This window comes from Chiloscyllium punctatum, chromosome 25 (assembly GCF_047496795.1).
Source record: "Chiloscyllium punctatum isolate Juve2018m chromosome 25, sChiPun1.3, whole genome shotgun sequence".
Lineage (NCBI taxonomy): Eukaryota > Metazoa > Chordata > Chondrichthyes > Orectolobiformes > Hemiscylliidae > Chiloscyllium > Chiloscyllium punctatum.
The window spans coordinates 59,409,847-59,431,718 of record NC_092763.1 but is presented as its reverse complement, the minus strand read 5'-3'; the positions used below and the strand labels follow the sequence as shown (position 1 = coordinate 59,431,718).

General features: G+C 38.2%; 1 protein-coding gene across 5 annotated transcripts; it reads left to right on the top strand.

The window, feature by feature from the left end:
- The first annotated feature begins 1,141 nt into the window (after positions 1-1,141).
- LOC140495976 (serpin H1-like) lies at positions 1,142-20,071 on the top strand. Of its 5 annotated transcripts, none has more exons than XM_072595342.1 (6): positions 1,142-1,261; positions 6,095-6,162; positions 13,682-14,295; positions 14,410-14,508; positions 15,137-15,369; positions 19,044-20,071. In XM_072595342.1, exons 3-6 carry the CDS (start codon positions 13,713-13,715, stop codon positions 19,341-19,343), a joined length of 1,215 nt encoding a protein of 404 aa, XP_072451443.1. In that variant the 5' UTR covers positions 1,142-1,261; positions 6,095-6,162; positions 13,682-13,712; the 3' UTR covers positions 19,344-20,071. The 5 variants fall into 5 exon arrangements, with proteins under 5 accessions (XP_072451443.1, XP_072451446.1, XP_072451445.1 ...); XM_072595345.1 differs by having other exon boundaries at positions 6,095-6,194; XM_072595344.1 differs by having other exon boundaries at positions 6,095-6,209.
- The last annotated feature ends 1,801 nt before the right edge of the window (positions 20,072-21,872 follow it).

Sequence of the window (21,872 nt, the reverse complement as noted above, 5' to 3'; positions counted from 1 at the left end):
ACATTGACATTTTGAAAGCTCGAAGTCCTCAGTCCTTTGCAGATAAGTTATTTATTTTAAATGAAATGCCATAATTTTCTTTGTTGTGGTGTCCATACTCCCAACAGTACATTCATTTTAATAAAGTATGCTATTATACGCTTAAAACGTAATCTAGAATTGTATTGTGTTGATTGAGAGTGCACGTGGTCGAGGTAAAGAACATCTACATTTTGGAAGTTAAAGAGTCAGTGTAAAATAACTAAGTGCAGATGTGAAAACTGACGGATATTTTTTAACTGCCGACGTGGCAATTCCCGGCGTGAAGCCTGGGGGTGGTGTATCTATGCTTAACTGCTTATAGTGGAAAATCCTGATGGGCTACATCTAAATGCAAAAAATACTACAATTATTTTTTCCCTGAAATCACACACAAAGCAAAAGTATGATCAAACTCTCGTCATAATTAAAGTTCATGTGCCATTTTCCTTCTCTTATCGATCTGACAATCGTTTTCTTTTATAATACTGTTACAAATGTTTGTTTTAATTTCTTAGTACGATGTCATGACTAAAACGTTAAAGGCGTGCTAAAAGCACAAAATATTGGAACCTTTGGTTTAAAATACCCTATTTGACCAGTTTAATAAATTCATGAAGAGAATGTGGTATAAATCACAACCTTGATATGTAAAACCTTGCACTTCAATTGCTAATTGCTAAAACATAAAATGTAAAGTTGGTAATATCATCTTGACCTGTCCAACTTCATTGACCATTCAGTGATCTGTGGATATGTACTTCCCTCTGCATCTCTCTATTTTTTAGTACTAGAATAAAGCGAAAACAACAGAAGTGAAATTTCTTTTTAATGCATTGATTTCCGGCTATCGTATTAGATTTTCTTTATTTACCACAATTTTTTCTTTCAATTTTATTTACATAAACTGCACAGAATAGAAAATTCAAAAACCTGTCCACCACCCCCACCCCAATAAATGTTAAATGTGTTCTGTTGATTTCCCCAATTAAGTTGATCTTGTTTTTATAAACTCTTGCAAACTGGATCATGAGGATATACACTACTTTTTTCAATGTAGGCGGTTCTGCGGGCTCGGGTTTCACATACGTTCAGCGAATTCTTTCTGGATCTTTCCTGCGGTTGGTTATAAAATGGGCGAGTGGTCTTTTGTCTGTTTGCATTGAATGCGTGGAGCGGGGTAGAAGTGGTGTTGGCTTTATCACTGCTCCGCTGTCTGACCTGAGCAAGCCGGAGAGTGAAGGTAAGAATTCCTCAGTCACTATGGCACAGCTACCTGGCTTCATCTTTTGGAAAAACCTTAGTAATCGCAAGAGCTAAGTCGAGGGGCGTGCTATGATGTGGTCCACCTTATAAATAACATCAGATGGGAGAGAAATTTTCAAAAAGTTACTGGGTAATTGTTCCTCTTAGAGGACAATAAACATGTTCGATTTAGTACAATCAATATGGCAATATTTTAAGTATTGATTGATATATGGCACGAAACGCTAAGGAGGACATTAAGATAGTCTTCAATCGAATATATAAAGTACAATCGCTGAAAAGTGCAGGCATTCTTTAGAAAACATAACGTGGAGAAACTGCCACGCATGCAGTTTATCTGTGGGAAGAGAAGTATTTTTACGTAGTAAGATTAGATACTGTACTCCAATTCTGCGGGAGGCGCTCCTACTGCCAGCGTGGATAGATTTCGAGAATTACAAGCGTAAGGCGTAGAAAAAAGTAAAAATGACGATAGCATTTGTTTATATTTGCAATGTAATCCCAAGCGGTTTATAAACAAATACATGTAAAATGCGGCTCTTCTGTTGAAAACATCCAAAACATTCGTTTTCTGCGGATACTTTTTGAAGATGATTATTTAGGTAATTATTGCAAAGACTGCAAGTATACAACGAACCCTTGATAAATTAGATTGATTTTTCAGAGATCTTCCCAGCTGGGGTTTACATTAGACGTCTGTAAATTGAAGGGGCTCATTTAACGTCTTTCAGGGATGATTTTCGCTCTGCTTTCTTCCAGAAATCTATGCCGAAGGTCATTCGGCCTATCGTAGTTTTGGCAGCTAAAATGAGTTATCCAACCAACTTTCATTTTACAGCTTGTCACCAGTCTTGTTAGTTACAGCACATTAAGTGCATTATCCACGAACTTTCCATGTGAAGTGCGGGTTTCTGACTATATCCCACTGTTTTAGCAGTGAGCTCTAGACCTTTCACATCGTCTGGATTTGAAAAAAAAATGTAATCCGGTTATCAATTACTTTAAATCCATTGACCTCCGTGTGAAAAGAAACGTCATTACTACGCGCTTTATCAGAGCCCTTCCTAGCATCTCAATTAAATAATCTCTCAGTTTCGTCTAGTTCAAACAAAGGTGTTCATTGTTTTCTCATGGCAAAGCTTTTTCAGTTATGGAAACATCTTTGTAATTTTCCTTTATAAACTCTCCAGTACAATCACATCTTTCTGTAAAGTGGTAACTAGAATATTATGCACGACTGTACCTGTGACCTAATCGGTGTTTTACTGAGTTCTCAGCTAAGAAAGCTGTTCTGTCTACCGTATTATCTTGACCACCTTGTACAATTGACCCATCATTTTCAGTGATCTGTGGACATGCACTCCCAAGTTCCTCTGCACCTCTACGTTTTTCAGTGTTCTACCATTTATCGTGGGGTTTTTTTTGCCTTTTCCAAAGCCATTATCTCATGTTTCTCTGACTGAAACTCTATTGGCCATTTTCCTCCCTGATGGGTTAATTGATATCTTCTTATAGTCTACAGCTTTGTTCCTTACTTTACCCACCTAACCTTTTTCCTTATTTCATCCGGAAACCTCCTATCTGCAAATTTAAATCATTAAGATACATTACAAAGGTCAAGGAACCTTCACAATACATTAGATCACTGGAAATGATCTTGGAATCACAAGAACACCTTTCCCACAATCATTCTTTGCTTCTTTCTAACTTTAGATGCAACTTGACACATTTCCACAGAATTTTATTATTCTGACCATTTCCTCATGTTGTGACTTTTTAAAAAGCCTTGCTAACATCTATGTATTCTATACAAGATATGCTGTCCTCATTGATGCTCCTTATTAGCTTCTCAAAAAATTCCTTCAACTATTCAGTAAACCTGCCTTTTACAAGGCTAGGATGGAGTGATCCATGCTCTCCTAAATGCAGATTAATATTATCCCTAATTTTTTCCTGCTTATTTGCCCACCACTGAGGTTAGGCTTATTGCAGCTGGCCTTACTCCCATTACAAGTCTGTGTTTTAAAAAAAAAATGCCTTGAGACTTTGGTGCTGTGGGCTAGGCTAGCATTTATCGCCAATCTCTAATTGCCCTTGAGAAGAGGTGATGGTGATGAACTATTTCCTTTCATATTTCTGCTGAAACACTAGGGGATGTACATGCAGAGATGCACACCAGTGTCAATTTTTAAAATAACTTTTAAATGCAGATCTGCATTTTGTCACTGAATTAGCTATTTGTTTTTGCAAGATGGTGTTTTACAACTGTAATAACAACAAAATCAGTTAATGGAAAAATAAACTACCAAGAAAGCAACTATTTTAATTGTCAGATTCTTGAAATCCAAAACAATTTTTTTTTCCTCAGCATCTTATTAGAATGGGTGAGAATCAGTCTTGGAAATTCCAGATCCCTGTGCAAATTCAACATTGATAAAAATCATTAACTTTAATGGAGCTCAAAACAATGAATTTGGGAATAAATGTCTGACTTTCTAACATTGAGATAGCTCTGTCAGATCTTGTTGCATAAAATCTTCCCAACTTGTTTCAATCAAATACATAAAGTGTGCATTCACAAATATTGATGATGCCTCTTTGGTTGGTGGCTGGAGTTAAGATTTAAAGAATGATATATTATTAACAAATCTCCACTATTCTAGAAGTACCTGCAAGAAGAAAGAATTGTCAAGGACCTCTGCCATTTCCTTCCTTGCTTTCCTACACAGCCTGGAATACATTTCATCTGGACCTAGCAACATATCTACTTCTGAAGATGCTAACCCCTAAATATTTTCTATTTATTCTCAGTATTTCTTGTTCTTCTTCTTTAATACAATGCTTAAGCAAGTTGTTCTGATTTTGGACTCTTGTTCTACTTCAGTCACTTTTAAGCAGTCTTTATATCTTGTTGCCATTTATCAGGATAATGCTTCTGGATTGTTAATGCCCTATAATCCCCATGCATTATTTGACTTGGCCAGTGTAATGGAGCTTTCATGTTTGCTTTTATAAAGGGACCTTGCCTTGCCATCTGATTTTCATTATTCATCACAGCTTGGGTGAAAGCGATCCAGTTTCTTGAGATGGCATAAACATGTTGTTCATGTTCGCAAATATAATGCTTGATTATAAAATGCTGACCCTCCGTATATCCAATGCATCATCCTTAAACACTTCCACCAACTCCAACTAGACTCCACCACCAAGAACATCTTTCCCTCCCCACCCTTCTCTGCCTTTCGCAAGGACCATTCCCTTTGACAGTCCTTGGTTCGCACCACTCTCCCCACCAACTCCCTGAACACCCAAGTACCTTCCTGGCAACTGGAAAAGATGCAAAACCTGCTGGTACACCACCCCCCTCACCTCCATCCAGGGCTCCAAACAGTTCTTCCAGGTGAGACGGAGGTTCACCTGCCTCTCTTCCAACTCAGTTTACTGCATCATGTGCTCCCAATGTGGTCTTCTCTACATCGGGGAGACCAAACTTAGGGAATGATTAGCTGAACATCTCAATCGGGCCTGCAGGGGCAGACTGGACCTCCCAGTCATCACCCAGTTTAACTCCCCTTCCCACTCCCTTTCCGACATGACCATCCTTGGCCGCCTCCATTGCCACAATGAACCAAACCACAAATTGGAGCAACAACATCTTATCTTCCAGCTGGGCAGCCTACATCCCGGAGCACTCAACATTGAGTTCTCCAATTTCAAATAACCTCCCCTCCCATCCCTGACTCCCTTTCCAGCTCATGCCCCTCCCTTCCACTCCTCCCTGCCACCAACCAGATTTATTCCTCCCATTGACCAACCAGGTCATAACCACTACCTGTCTTCACCTATCCCCACTTCACCACCCTGCCGCCACCACCCCCTTTATCTGGAGCTCCCCCTACACACACCATGAGTCCTGAAGAAGGGCTACTCCAAAAACATCAACTTCTCCACCTTCTGATGCTGCCTGGCTTGCTATGTTCTTCTAGCCTCCTGCCTGTCTACCCTATATATTTTGAGCTTGCTTAGCAGACTATTGGTGCTGTTGTACCAGAAGCATAAATGGAAGTTGCCAAAGTCAAACTGTGGTAATTCTGCAAGCTGCTTGATGTAAGTTGTTCAATACATTGCCACAGGTCACATGTAAATAACTCAGGAATCCCAGTGTGTCCCTCATTAGTGCATTGTCACTGATTTTGTGGGTGTGATCTCCTGGCATATGCATGTGCACTTTGTTGGTGCAACTGTTCAATGAAAGACAAAGTGTTTTTACAATTGTTGAGGGCTTTAATTCTTTGGCCAAAATATCCTGGAAAACTCTTGGTAACAATATGTGTGGAGTACATTTACCTGTATTGTAGATGTGAGTAAGGTGTTTTTACAAAAAACATGCATGTAGTTAAGGTAGTTTGTAATTTCTGTTGAACAGCCTTAAAGTAGAACTATTAAGTTGAAGGCCTAATATTTCTTAAAAAAAACTGAATTGTTTGAATCTTGGTAGATCTTGAAATGAGTAAGGCAATTGTATAATTTGATTATGTATTATCAATGTAACCAGTTTCTATAATTTAGATTTACAAATGTTTCGATTAGATGTGTTAAGAGTTAATACATTCAGAAGGACATTAGATAGTTGTGTGATGACTGAGATCAAAATTAACTAGAATCCTGTTTGCATGAAACACATAGGCAGAGAATGAAAGTTTTTTTTGGGTCCATGCTTCTCCCCTTCCATGCAGTGTAATGCATTGCTATAATAGACAATAACTGAATGAACTGTATAGCCTTCATTTGTATCTATTATATCTTTCAGAATGAACTTGGCAAAGATGCACGTCCCTTTGAAAAGATTTCAAGTCTGCAAACTTTCGATTACCCTATGTACGGGTTTGACTGTTAAAGTTCTGAGCAGCGTCAGTAACATAAATGTTAGCCATCAGTTTGTTTTGCTTGATGGTGATTTAATCCATGTCTTACTTTACTAATCTTGCAAGAAAAGGCTGGGTTTTTATTGGACTGGAGCTTGTCAATTTTCACCAAGTGGATCAGCTGTAAGCAGAAACATCAGAGGCAGTTAGTCCCAGTTCAACATACTTTATTTTCTCCCATTGCTTAATGAGTGTGAATGGGAAGTATAATTTTTTTGTACCAATTGTGATTCAGGAGTAGTACTTTCTGTGATTTCAAGTCACATTGAGAAAAAGTCTAGCCTGACACCCTAGCACAGTTCTGCAGAATGTTGTGTTTCAGGTACACGTGTAACTAAGGTCTCATCTTCTTCCTTCTTAGCTGGATGTAGTAGGATTTATAACATTGTTTTGAAATCACACCTTGAAATAGATGATCTAGTCACTCTCCCATTGCTGTTTGTAAGATCTTAATGTGTGCAGTTGGCTTTGCAATTCTTACATTGCAACTACAATTTAGACGTACTTAACTGAAAGTGAAATATTTTGATATATCCTGAGGTTTGAAGGAATACTGCATATAAGAAAATTTTTATCTATCTTTTTTAGGAGAGCTGTGACTTTATGAAAGTTATGGTTAAGGTTGAGTTTGGTATTGTCTTATATAGAAGCCTTCTAGATTAATAAAATAAGAATTTTTGAGATTATGCAGACATATTCAGCCTTGAGAACAATTTTTTTGAAACATTCTATCATTTCAGCAATTTTAAAGTTTGAACAGATGAGCTTTACTTAATTTTCAAAATTCATGCTGTAGTTTCCATACTTTGCACTTTATTATAATTTACTATTGGTATTTTCATTTCTATGTTTTTGGAGGGCATAGTTTTTAAAGTTACTTTTAATTGCAAAAGGTGTTTTAAATTTATTTCATCTTGTCGATTATGTGGAAATCAGGGAAGAATTTTCACTGCATTTACTGGCACTGTCAACATCTAGGTAAATGCAGGGATTAAATGGTAATGATCAGTCATTATAGAATGGTTTACAAACATTAAAATGAAGGGAAACAGTCAGTCAGATACATACGAGATCACAAAATTCAAGAGACCACTGCTTGATCCTATAACCTTATTTTTCTGCACTTTACATTTCTTATTGCTGATATAATTACTATAAGACCATAAGAAACAGAGCAGAATTAGGCTACTTGGCCCATCGAATCTGCTCTGCCATTTGATCATGATTATTTTGTTTCTTAACCTCAATCTCCTACCATCTCCCTGTAACCTCTGATCCCCTGACTAATCAAGAACGTATCTATCTCTGTCTTAAACACACTTAATGGTTTGGCCTCCACAGCCTCCCGCTCCGATAAATTCCACAGATTAAGCACCCTCTAGCTGACAAAAGTTTCCTCGTCTCACTTATAACGGGTCATCCATTCATTCTGAGGTTTTGTCCTTTCACTAAGATACAAGCAGGCAATACTACAGATTCAGGTTTAACAATAAGAGATAAGTTTTTAGTCAAAAGAAACAAAACAAAATAGAATAAACCAACTATTTAAACATATCACATACTTAAAGATCTCCAAACTCAGTAAAAATACAATCCCATTAATTCCAACAATATCCCAATAAGGTAGTCAAACACCACAGAGAATGCTTTTCTTGATCCCACATAAGGTTTGACTGAGCTATTGCTTCAATTCCAGGCCATGAGAATCTGGAAGCCTCTTCCTTGATTTGTCATAAAACTGAGCCTAGAATTATTCAGCTTGACATAATCATTTCAAAGCTTTAATCAAATACTCAAATAAAAGCAAAATACTATGGATGCTAGAAATCTGAAATAAAACAGAAGTGCTGGAGAAACACAGTCAACCCAGTTGTGAAGAAGTCATATTAGACTTGCAATGTTAACTCTGTTTCTCTCTCCATAGTTGCAACCAGATCTGCCAAGTTTCTCTAAAACTGCATGTTTTTATTTTAACTAACATTTCTGCAATGGATATTTTTAAACTTAACGCCTTGACTAAAGTAACCTGTTTTTATCAAATCTAAGCTATCTTCTCCCTTTCTCGGTAGCAATTGTATTACACATTCAGCTTCAGCTAAGCATCCTGCAGAACTGTTCAACTGAATCAAAAAAACCCTTTTTGTTTCAAGCTATGTTGTTTCCCCCAAAAATCAATTGCTGGCTCTTCTTCTAAATGCCTGATGTATTATATGTTTACCTTGTTCATTTGCAAACTCTCCCAAAGTAAACAAATTCTCATTCTGCTCCAAAACTGTCTTTCTCAGACTTTTTTAAAAGGACATCACCATGGCTAATAAAATACTTACAACTTAATCATAAACTCCTACAGGCACACAAAAATATCAAGCCAGAAGTTCAAAGTCAAAACTCCAGTGTCAGAAATAAACAATATTATAATATATACAAAGCACACTATAGATACGCTATTTCAAAAAAAATATTTGTTTGTTGATAGAATTCCGGTTGGAATGCCATGCTTCTAGGAATTCTCGTGTGTGTCTCTGTTTGGCTTGCACTAGGATGGATGTGTTGTCCCAGTCGAAGTGGTGTCCTTCCTTATCTGTATGTAAGGATACTAGTGAGAGAGGGTCATATCGTTTTGTGGCTGGTTGATGTTCATAGATCCTTGTGGCTAGTTTTCTGCCTGTTTGTCCAAGGTAGTATTTGTTACAGTTCTTGCATGGTAATTTACCACCCCTGAGAAAAAGAACAGAAAATGACATCACCATTGGAAATGACATCACCAGTCAAAGAAAACCCAAACATATAAACAGAAAGCAGGAAACATCAGCAGTGCTTTGTCTGGAGGCTCACTGAATATGTTACCTAGTATGGTGATGAAACATCTGAAAATGAACCTTTCAGCTCAGCGACCGAACCTCAATCTGAGCTACAAATCTTCTCAAAACTCACTAGTATTGCACCTTGCTGAATGGGGTTTAACTGGATTTTAGCAATACACAAAATTCATAAGTAGGGTTAAGCAACCTCACTGGTCTTTAAATAGAATATTTTTACATTGGTTGAATGTCAGTTGTCTTTATTACGAAATAAAAGCACTGATTTTAAAAAGATTAGCTTCGATCTTTATTTATATATGTTTGTCCCAATCATTTCTTTCACTATCAGTAAAATTTTAAAGTTAAAAGTGAAGGGTTTTACTTTCTTTCATGTATGTGAGAATTCTTCAAAGTGAGGTTGCTTACCCTGCTTGATGTCTTCTACATTGCTAGATGTCTACAAGTCCATTTGACTTGGCACAGATGTTAGGAAAGAGGAAGTCAGTGCTCGATGATTTGCCTGATCTTTAAATAGCTTGCTTCGATGTTACCAGCAAGTCCCACTCATTAAAAATCCATCTCAATGTGAGGATGTTAAGTACTTGCTCAGCAAGGTTATTAACAGTAACATCTAGCATTTAAAACATTTTTGTAGTTTTAAAGATGGAAGTTATTTGAAACAGCACATTGACTGGTACCTAAATGAGAATGAGTCAGTTTAATTATTGGAGTCGAGATCAAGGCTAAATGATCCCTCATGCCAGCATGAGTGCTAGATTCTCAACTGGAATCAGCTGCTGAAAAGCCATTTCTTTGTTTTTCTCATTTCCATTATATTTTTTTTTCTCATGTTTGCCGAAATTCCCAATTAGTATTCTGCAACAATGACGAATGGCTCATTACTCAAATAGTTAATGCTCCTTTGCTTCTGTGTTGCCAATTTATGGAAGTCTCTTTTGATGTTTATCATGGTTAAACCCTTCAAAACCAACAGCATCTTCCAAATCTGTGATCTATACTACTTGGAAGGATAAGGCCAGCAGATTATAGGAATATCACCATCTGTAAAATCCTGTCCAAGCCACAAACCATCTTGACGTAAAACTATACCACTGCTCCTTCACTTTTTTTATTAGCTGATGGGATATGGAAAATGCTAGCTAGGTCGGCATATATTGTCCATCCTTAACTCTCTTGAGAGGGTGGTAGTGAGCTGTCTTCTTGAGCTGCTGCAGTCCATGGCGGTGTAGGGAGATCCATGTAATCATGTGAGGAAGAGAGCCCCAGGATTTTGACCTAGCAACAGTGAAGGAATAGCAAAATAATTCAAAATCATTACTATACCTGGCTTTGAGACTAATTTACAAGTGGTGGTTGTATCTTGGACCTGTGCTCTTTTCATTCTAGGTGCTTGTGGATTTGGAAGTTGGTTTTGGATGAACCTTGATGAGTTACTTTGGTGCATCTTGAAGATGATACATGCTGTTGCCACTATGTTGGTGCTGAAGGATGTTGTGGGATCATACTCTTAAAACTTCCCTTCCTAACAGTCCTATGGGTAGACCTAAACTCAAGGTCTTTCATTTATTCAAACATTCATGTGATGGATGTATCGCTGACTGGGCCAGCACTTGCTGTCCCTAGCTCCCCTTGAGAACATATAAACAAGGAATAAGGGTAGGCTAACTTGGCCTTTGAGCCTGCTCTGCCATTCAGCTAATCTGATTTTATGCCCAACTCTATTCCTACCTATCTCAGTAATCTGGAATTTATCTATGTCTTAAACATATTGAAAGATTCTGTAACCACTTCCTTTTGAGGAAGGGAATTCCAAAGACACTCAATCTTTTGAGGGGGAGAAAAGTTTCCTTGTTTCTGTTTAAAATGAGCACCCCTTTATTTTTAAACACACAATATTCTTTCAATATTCACACTGTTAGGTACTCTTAGAATCTTGTGATTCAATTAAATTACCTCTGACTATTCTAACCTCCAGAAGATATTGGCCTAGCCTGTCTAGCTTTTTTACTCATAAGGCGAGCTAATGTCCTTTGGGGAAGGAATCTACCATCCTTACCCGGTCTGGCCTACATGTGACTCCAGACCCTCAGTAATGTTGTTGACTCTTAACTACCTTCTGTACAAATTAGGGATGGCAGTAAATGCTGCCTAGCCAGTGGCGTCTACAGCCCGTGAATGAATCAGGAAAACCACTCATTCTAAGTCTATGGACTTCTCTGGACTGCTTCCAATACATTAATATACTTCTTAAAGTATGGTGATAAGACTTCAAGTGTGGTCTTTCCAATGCCAGAAAGTGGGAGTAAACCTCTGCCATGCATGCAATGTAGGTTAAGAGAGTTACAGATATTTATTGAAGGAATAGTGACTTATTTTCAAGAATGTGACTTGGAGAGGTAATTGAATGTGGTGATGTTCCCATGTATTTGCTGATCTTGTCCTTCTAAATGGAAGTGGTCAAGGGTTTGGAAGACGTTGTCTAAGGATCCTTGTTAAATTTACGCAGTGCTTCTTATAGATGTTATATACTGTTGTTATTGTGCATCGGTGGTGGAGGGGGTGGATGTTTGTGGTTGTTGTACCAATCATTCACAGTGCTTTGTCCTGGATAGTGTTGGAACTGCACTCATCCAGGCAAATGGAGAGTTTTCCATCACACTTCTGAGTCATGGCCTTTAGATGGTGGACAGGCTTTCGGGAGTCAGGAGGTGAGTTACTCTCTGCAGGAATCTTAACCTCTGACCTGCTCTTGTAACCAATATATTTATCTGGAAAGTCCAGTTAAGTTTCTTGTCAGTGGTAACCCCCAGGATACTGAAGATGTGGTATTCAGTGATGGTAACACCATTGAATGTCAAGGAGTTTTGGTTAGATTCTCTACTGCTGGAGGTTGTCATTTCCTGGAGTTTGTGTATCACAAATGTTACTCGTCACTTTTTGACTCAAACCTGGATAATGACCATTTGCTGTATTTGGACACTGGTCCCTTCAGACTGCAGCAGTTCAAGGAGGCAATTCACTATCATCTTTTCAAGTGCAACAAGAGCTGAGCCACTTAATGCGAACAAATAAATAACAACCTCACACAATGCTGCTGGATGGACTTCCTTGGTTTTGACTCTGTTTTCTTGTTGCTGCACATTCCACACCATTGTTCCATACACAATTTCCCTTGCGATTTGGAAACCTTCATAATGATGTGCTAGTTTTCAGAAAATTGGCAATAGTCCTATGAAATGCAGGTAATAAAACATAGACCATGTAACAATCATAAAGTGAAAGACAATTTTGGTATTTGATTCATTTTAGATAATTAGTGGAAGATGGATGAGCAAATAAAATAGCCCAAACTACTTATGTAGTCTGAAGCTGCTAGGAACTGACCAGTATTATTTTAATTTACTCAATTGAACAAGTACTAAGGACAATAGTTCATAGTCAATAGTTCTCTTTTATACATACATATCAGGTGCCGATGATGTCATGGACCTAACTGTTATCTTTGTTAAAATAAGAGCAAAATATTGTGGAGACTGGAAACCTGAAATAGCAACAGAAAATGCTGGAGGAATTTGGCAGCATCTATGGAGAGAGAGAAACAAAGATAATCAAAAGTTTGAATAAAAAGACTCTTCATAGAATAGAAACTTTAGAATCCCCACAGTGTGGAAACAGGCCATTCAGCCTAACAACTCCACACTGACTCACCAAAGAACATCTCATCCAGACCCACGCTGTCACTCCACCAAACCTTACACACCCCTGGACGCTATGGGCAATTTAGCATGGCCAGTCCACCTAGCCTGCACATCTTTGGACTGGGAGAGGAAACCTGAGCACCCAAAAAAAAACCCACACAGACATGGGGAGAATGTGAAAACTTCAGTCACCCGAGGCAGAAACTGAACCCAGGCTCCTGGCACTGAGCCAGTACTGGTAACCACTGAGCCACCATGCTCAGTGTGCTTTGTTTGCCAAGTGAGGATTTTGTGTTTTGACGTATGTTGTGCCATATTATGAGCTAAAGTAACGATCCTAATTCGACATCCAGTGTAATTCTTTGCACGTTCAGGATTATATAGTGGATGTTATGCAATTACAGAATTGCATCTAATGTTGGTTACTATATTGTAAACTTTGCAAGTGCAAATGTACAAAGAATTACACATTTTCTATTTTTTCTTACAATCCAGATTGGGAAATGGCAGAGAGTTTCTAATCAGACCAACCCAGTAAAGTGGCTGATTCTTGCCTGAGGAGGCCCATAAAGGCAACATTTAATTAGCTGTATTTTATATTTCTTTGTGGGGCTCAGCTGGCACAGTCTCATTTGCAAACCCTGCACCTTTCCCCAGTCACCACAACAGGATGTAGCTGCTGTCACAATGTAACTGCTATTTGAGGGCATCCTCTGGGATGCATGATTTTCTGTCATGTCCAGGATAGGTTGGAAGTTGATGAAGGGATGAGGTCAATTCATACAATTTAGCTAGATTGTCCTGCTGGAAATTTACAAGAAGTTGAAATCGGGCCTTCTGAGAAATCATTGCATTTTTCAATTTGTAAATATTCTTAATATTTAAGAATAGGCTTTATGTATTTTTAAACTCTGTACTTCAAAATAATTGTGTTCCATTCTCTATCCAACAGTTCTACTAACTTGTATTTACTGGACAAAACCATGGAGTTAAAATTAGTGGTCCTCAGCCTGCTACTTGCTGTGGTAACAGCAGATCCTATGATGTTGAAAGGACATGGCTCCATGCTGGCAGACAGCACTATAAACCTGGCCCTTAATCTTTACAAGACAATAGCTAAAGATCGGAAGTTATCATCTCAGAACATCCTCTTTTCACCCGTGGTGGTGGCTTCCTCTTTGGGGGTGATGTCTCTGGGTGCCAAAGACAAAACAGCCAACCAGGTGAAGTCCCTTCTCAACATTAACATGCGCGATGATGTTTTTCATCCAGCATTCTCAGAATTGTTTAATGAGGTCAGCAATGAAACAACCCGCAACACCACTTGGAAGATTGGCAGTCGCCTCTATGGACCAAGTTCAGTTAAATTCAGGGATGACTTTGTTCAGAAAAGCAAGACGCACTACAGACATGATCATTCTAAGATAAACTTCAGGGATAAGAGGAGTACAATCCAATCCATCAACGAATGGGCCTCTCAGACAACAGAGGGAAAGCTAGGAGAAATCATAAAGGATATGTCTAATGTTGATGGTGCCTTATTTGTTAACGCCATGTACTTTAAACGTAAGTATTGTATTTAGTATTAAAGATTTTGTATTAAATGGTGACAGTATTTATATATAAATATTCAGTGACTGTGTACTTGACTACAAACTTACTTGTAATTATTTTTTTCAGCACACTGGGACGAGAGGTTTCATGACACCTTGGTTGATAAAAGAGGTTTTATGGTGACTAGAACCCATACTATTTCTGTACCTATGATGCACCGTACAGGCAAGTGTTAGAAATTTGAAATATGTTTCTGAATCTCACAGCCTAGGACAGTCCTAGATTTGATCCATAAAGATTTCGTAGCCTTGGTGACTTTATGGGTGTTGCATTTAGTTCCACTGCTGTGAGTTAGAAACATTTCTCAGGGTCTTAGTGAGAGCAATTTCAACTGAAAATGTGCTTGTTTAGACAAGAAAGGAGAAAAGGTGAAGCTTGACAGATATTCTTTAAAGTCTGATAACTTTGGAATATTAGCTGAGAAAGCTGACGTATGAATGATGGCTACCTGGGCAAGATATCAAAGTACACCAGACAGTTTTAACACCTCCAATGATGTAACTGCTTGCAGTAAAGTGGAGAATACTTGCAAAATTAAAAAGATATGTGTATATTTGTGGAGAAGAAGTTTTGTACTTTCCATTAAATTTTTTATATCAAGATACTCTAAAGTGCAACGAAATAGAGCATTAATCCAAATTATTCCAACTGCTTTGTGTTAAAACCTGTCTTTTGTTTGGAATTGTAGATCTTATGTTATTTATCTACTGGGTCTTTAATTACAATGATAATTTAGAGCTCTGCATTGAAGTGCTTGTCATTTTTGACATGTGACTACCAATTAATTTTTCAGGTCTGTATAATTACTATGAAGATGAGGTGAATAAAGTACAAATTCTTGAGATGCCTCTGGCTCACAAGTTTTCCAGCATGATTTTAATACTGTCTCATCACGTGGAACCTCTGGAAAGAATAGAGAAGTTACTAACAAAGGAACAACTCAACAATTGGTTTAGCAAGATGCAAAAACGTGCTATTGGTATCTCTCTTCCCAAAGTCAATGTTGAAGTCAGCCATGAGCTACAGGTAATATCTGAAAATTAATAGCTTTTGCTTAACTAACTAAATTAATGAAAATTTGACTTTGTAGATAATTTACGATTTTAAAAATATCATGTAAATTTAACATAAGAAATTAACATATTCAATTAAGGACGAATTTTACTCTTTAAACTTCAACAATTCATCGCTAGGTATATATGTAAAACACTATGGGGCCTTGCTCACTGCTCAAAGATTATTCTGGAGAACAAGCTTCTTTTTTCCATGAAACCCCTCCCTTTTTAAAATCTGTTTATGCCTTCTACGTCCTCACTCACTTGCAGAAGGAGCTATTTGATGTCTTTATCACGAAGAATTATACATCTATTCAGCTACCGTTGCCACATTCTTCCTTCCCCTTGACAATTATAAACTTTCAAGGTTCATTCTTTTATTTCTTATCTGAAAATTCTGTTCTATATTGCCTCATGACCTCTCCAAACTCAAGCTGTTCAAGAAATTATTCCTTAATCCTTTGTATAGTAAACTGGAGACCACAAGATACTTCTTTCTGAACCTTAGACTAGCTGACATTTCAATTTTCCTTCTCAAAACTGACAAATAATTTCCCAAATCAAAAATAACTTGCTCTGTCTTGTCAAATCTTGTCTTTTCAAAGTTTGTGGCCTGTTATCAAATCCATAAAATACCATCATTTCTGACAAATCCATGTTATATCTTCCAATTGTACTTCACACTTTACTACAGATTAAAATGGCGCATATAAAAGTCATTAATTGCATGCTGTTCCCTTGTTCTTCGTAACTTTAATGCTGCCTTTGATGTAGCAGCATCTTTGACCGACGCGCCTCTTCTGTTATCCAGCTCATTGGGACTGCTTTTACATGGTTCAACTCTTGTCTGTTCTGTCATAGACTGGGAATACAAAATGTTTTTATTGCTTCCAGACCTTAATCATTGGAATTTCTAAAATATTTAGAAAAAAATATTCTGCCTTTTGGCAAAATTATCTGAAGAGAAATATGGTGACCTTTCTGAATCTCTCCATTATTTATGTGTTTTCAGATTACTTGTACAACATGCAGCCATGAATAAGTTGCAATTTCTTGCAGTTAAACTTTTGAAAGCCCAGAGTCACAGGCTCTGGCTCTAGCCACAAAGTATTTTTCTGGCAACTCAAAAACCTGTCCATCTCCATTGCCCTCTTCCTTTTTAATATTCTCCTTAAATCAAACTTTTTGGTTAATAATTTAAACTGGCCAGAAATGGGAGTAAAATAAAGTTAATAAACTATGGATAGCATGATTAACAGAAAAGGATGATTTGTGGGATCCAATGGCCTAGCTTTTTCTTCATGTTCCAGTTATCCTACAAAGTAGTTTAGATTGACAATCAGGTCCACAGCATACATTTGGTAATATGTTCATAATAAATTAGAATATTACTTTTTAAACACATTTTACATAGAAAGCCTTGCAGCTATCAGATGCTGAGATCTATTTTGTTTATTTTAACTGGATAGTCAGTATAGTTAATGTTGGACATATGGTTAGTATGTTTGCACTTTACACAAAAATTGGAGGTGTAGTGGACAGTGAAGAAGGTTACCTGAGAGTACAATGAGTTACCTGGACCAATGGGCTGAGGGTGGCAGATGGAGTTTAATTTAGATAAATGTGGGGTGCTGCATTTTGGAAAGGCAAATCAGAGCAGAACTTAGACACTTTTTAGTAAGGTCTTAAGGAGTGTTGCTGAACAGAGACCTTGGAATGCAGGTTCATAATTCCTTGAAAGTGAAGCCACAGCTAGATAGGATAGTGAAGAAGGCTTTTAGTGTGTTTGCCTTTATTGGTCAGAGCACTGAGTATAGGAGTTGGGAGGTTGTGTTGTGGCTGCACAGGACGTTGGTTAGGCCACTTTTGGAATATTGAGTGCAATTCTAGTCTCAAGGATGTTGTGAAACTTGAAAGGGTTCAGAAAAGGTTTACAAGGATGTTGCCAGGGTTGGAGGGTTTGGACTATAGGGAAAGGCTGAATAGGCTGGGGCTGTTTTACCTGGAGTGTTGGAGGCTGACAGATGATCTTACAGAGGTTTATAAAATCATGAGGGGCATGAATACGGTAAATAGACAATGTCCTCTCCCTGGAGTGTGGGAGTCCAGACTAGAGGGCATTGGTTTTGGGTGAGAGGAGAAAGGTTTAAAATGGACCTAATGCCAACTTTTTCACCCAGTGGGTGTTACATGTATGGAATGAGTTGTCTGAGGAAGTGGTAGAAGCTGGTACAATTGTAACATTTAAAAGGATGGGTATATGAAAAGGAAGTGTTCAGAGGGATATGGGTCAAGTACTGGCAAATGGAACTAGATTAGTTTGGGATATCTGGTAGGCATGGATGAGTTGGACTGAAGAGTCTTTTTGCATGCTGTACGTCTCTATGACTCTACGGATTGAACTTTAGATTATTGATATGAAGAGTGAGTCTGCACATTCTAGCTTTTGTTCTTGAAGTCACTGACATAAATACATTTTTGTTATTATTAACTCACTGATATAGCCACCCCCATCTCTTCGTTCAGCAACACTCCCAGGAACTTACCATTAAGTGTATAAGTCCTGCTCTGATTTGCTTTTCCAAAATGCAGCAACTCGCATTTATCTGAATTCAACTCCATCTGCCACTCCTCAATCCATTGCCCCATCTGATCAAGATCCCATTGTACTCTGAGGTAACCTCTGCTGTCTACTACACCTCCAATTTTGGTGTCATCTGCAAATGTACTAACTATACCTCCTATGTTCACATCTAAATCATTTATATAAATGATGAAAAGCAGTGGACCCAGCACTGATTCTTGTGGTCACAGGCCATCAGTCTGAAAAGCAACCCTCCACCATCACCCTCAGTCTTCTAATTTGAGCCAGTTCTATATCCAAATGGCTAGTTCTCCCTGTATTCCATGAGATCTAACTTTTCTAACCAGTCTCCCATGAGGAACCTGGTCACATGCCTTATTGAAGTGCATATTGATCATGTCTACCACTCTACCCTCATAAATCCTCTTTGTTTCCTCTTTAAAAAAACTCAGTCAAGTTTGTGAGACATGATTTTCCACGCACAAAGCCCTGACGATCCCTACTCAGTCCTTGCCTTTCCAAATACATGTACATCCTGTCCCTCAGGATACCCTCCAACAACTGATGTCAGGCTCACCGGTCTATAGTTCCTTGGTTTTTCCTTATCACCTTTTTTTAACTAGTGGCATCCTGTTAGTCAACCTCCAGTCTTCCAGCACCTCACCTGTGACAATCAAAACTACAAATATCTCAGCTTCCCACAGAGTTCTAGGGTACACCTGATCAGGTCCTGGGGATTTATCCACTTTTAGGCTTTTCAAGACATCCAGCACCTACTCATCTGTAATATGGACATTTTTCAAGATGTCACCATTTATTTAATGCTTCCTACATTCAGTTTAACAGATATGTCGAGCACATAACCCGATGGCTTACTGAATGCTTGCAGTGGAATAAAGTGAAGATTTTTAAAAAAGCGTATATGAATAAGATATTGTTCAGATAATGCTTTTACTTTATTTTCTAGTGACAAATTTATGTGTTTATTTATAGCATAACTAGTTTTGCTTTGCTTATGGTTGTTTTCAATTTTTTGAAAATCTTCTTTCTTTGTTTCTTAGAAACATCTGCAAGAGCTTGGTCTGACTGAAGCTGTAGATAAGAACAAAGCTGACTTCTCTGGTATCACAGGGAAGAGGGATCTACACTTGTCCAACATGTTCCATGCTACTGCTATTGAATGGAATATTGAAGGAAATCCTTATGATACAGACATACATTCCCATGAGGCAATGAAATCACCCAAGCTCTTCTATGCAGATCATCCCTACATCTTCCTAGTCCGAGACAAGAAAACCAACTCTATACTCCTTATTGGAAAGTTAGTTAAACCAAAAGGCAATGACCATGATGAGTTATAAACTCAATTGAATAAATGCAGCAATATTCTGTATGTATATTAATGACCTCACATTTAGATTACTTATGACATGGGGGTGGTGTAAGAATCATTCCTGTTATTGTGGTTCCATAATGTTGACCCTGTGGGGTAAAAAAGTGTTGATTGTGTTGAATTCTAATGCCTGTGATTATGGCAGTAGACAAACTGTCCAAACAAATGCATTTTGTTCCACAAAAAATAAGAATATTTAAAATCAAGACTACTAAATGCATCTTAATGGCATCAGAGTTTAAGGAATTTACCAACTTATAATGATATATGATAAACCTATTATCATGGGATCAATCATTACACACACAATTCTATTACCTGTTCCTGTCATTTTGTTTTCATTTGAACAGCTTTGTAGATCCCTAAATATACTATTTGTAAGATCAAGAGAACAAAAAATTATAATCTATATGATTCATATCTTCATTTCATGTAAATTAATTCATGAATATTTTAGTCATTCTCTTCTTCAACAACAGATACTACCTACGTGTGCATGAGTTTGTTTAGGAAGTGAGGTTGTTAATATCACCAAGGAAAGAATACTTTCCTTCTGTGGAACATAGTCTGTTCGTAAGTGAATACAATTCTTCAGCAGACAGTGTTACATCTATTTTTCCACATATTTTGGTAGGCTGGATCATTCAGAATAACCTTGCCTCATTTTTACCATTCTTAATAAAAGGAACAAATAGGTTACTGGCCTGCCGTGTCTTTTCAAATTATAGAAATTGAATGCACCCTGTATATATATTGGTGTAAGGTAAGATAATTTAACATTCTAAGCAAAAGCTTTAAAAGATATCAAGAAAGGGTGAAGTTTAATGGTCAGTGGCACTACTGTATAAGGATGGAATGAGTTTTATTTCAGGAGCAGTGCATGTCCTAAGTGAACTTGTGGGAATTTTCAAAAGTATTGAATATATATAGAACCATAGAAACATTATAGCATTGAAAGAGACAATTCAGCCCACTATGTCCACATCAGTTGAAAAAGAGAAAAGAAAGACCTAACTGCTTGTTTTAATTCCACTACCTGTTTCATTGCCTTACAGTTTATTGCACATCAGGTGTAGATCTCATTATCTTTTAAGCGAGTTAGGGTTTCTGCCTCAACAACCAAGCCAGACAATGAATTACAGATACAAAAACAAATTGCTGGGAAAAACTCAGCAGGTCTGGCAGCGTTTGTGGAGAGGAAAGGCAGGAAAGAGATGGTCATGTGAGGGAACCTTGGTTGACAAGGGAGGTTGAATGTTATAAGATGATCAGAGGAATAGATAGAGTAGACAGTCAGAAACTTTTTCCCTGGGTACAACAGAGTGTTACAAGGGGACATAAATTTAAGGTGAAGGGTGGAAGGTATAGGGGAGATGTCAGGGTTGGGTTCTTTACCCAGAGAGTGGTGGGGGCATGGAATGCGCTGCCCGTGGGAGTGGTAGAGTCAGAATCATTGGTGACCTTTAAGCGGCATTTGGATAGGTACATGGATGGGTGCTTAATCTAGGTTAAAAGTTCGGCACAACATCGTGGGCCGAAGGGCCTGTTCTGTGCTGTATTATTCTATGTTCTATGTTCTTGTAAAGAGGAAGAAGGAGGCTTACATAAGGTTGAGGATACAAGGTTCAGACAGAGCGTTGGAGGGATACAGGATAGCCAGAAGGGAGCTGAAGAAAGGGATTAGGAGAGCTAAGAGAGGGCATGAAAAATCTTTGGCGGGTAGGATCAAGGATAACCCCAAGGCATTTTATGCGTATGTGAGAAACATGAGAATAACGAGAACGAGGGTAAGTCCAATCAAGGACAGTAGTGGGAGACTGTGTATTGAGTCAGAAGAGATAGGAGAGGTCTTGAATGAGTACTTTTCTTCAGTATTTACAAATGAGAGGGACCATATTGTTGAAGAGGAGAGTGCGAAACGGACTGGTAAGCTAGAAGAGATACTTGTTAGGAAGGAAGATGTGTTGGGCATTTTGAAAAATTTGAGGATAGACAAGTCCCCCGGGCCTTTTGGGATATATCCTAGGATTATGTGGGAAGCAAGAGACGAAATTGCAGAGCTGTTGGCAATGATCTTTTCGTCTTCACTGGCAACGGGGGTGGTACCAGGGGACTGGAGAGTGGCGAATGTTGTGCCCTGTTCAAAAAAGGGAATAGGGATAACCCTGGGAATTACAGGCCGGTTAGTCTTACTTCGGTGGTTGGCAAAGTAATGGAAAGGGTACTGAGGGATAGGATTTACGAGTATCTGGAAAGACACTGCTTGATTAGGGACAGCCAGCACGGATTTGTGAAGGGTAGGTCTTGCCTTACAAGTCTTATTGAATTCTTTGAGGAGGTGACCAAGCATGTGATGAGGGTAGAGCAGTGGATGTAGTGTACATGGATTTTAGTAAGGCATTTGATAAGGTTCCCCATGGTAGGCTTATGCGGAAAGTCAGGAGGCATGGGATAGAGGGAAATTTGGCCAGTTGGATAGAAAACTGGCTAACCAGTT

Coding starts and splice junctions, on each gene's coding strand:
- LOC140495976 (XM_072595346.1), top strand. CDS start 13,713: ATGGAGTTAAAATTAGTGGTCCTCAGCCTGCTACTTGCTGTGGTAACA. Junction 14,296..14,409: donor TAACGCCATGTACTTTAAAC/GTAAGTATTGTA, acceptor TATTTTTTTCAG/CACACTGGGACGAGAGGTTT. Junction 14,509..15,136: donor ACCTATGATGCACCGTACAG/GCAAGTGTTAGA, acceptor TTAATTTTTCAG/GTCTGTATAATTACTATGAA.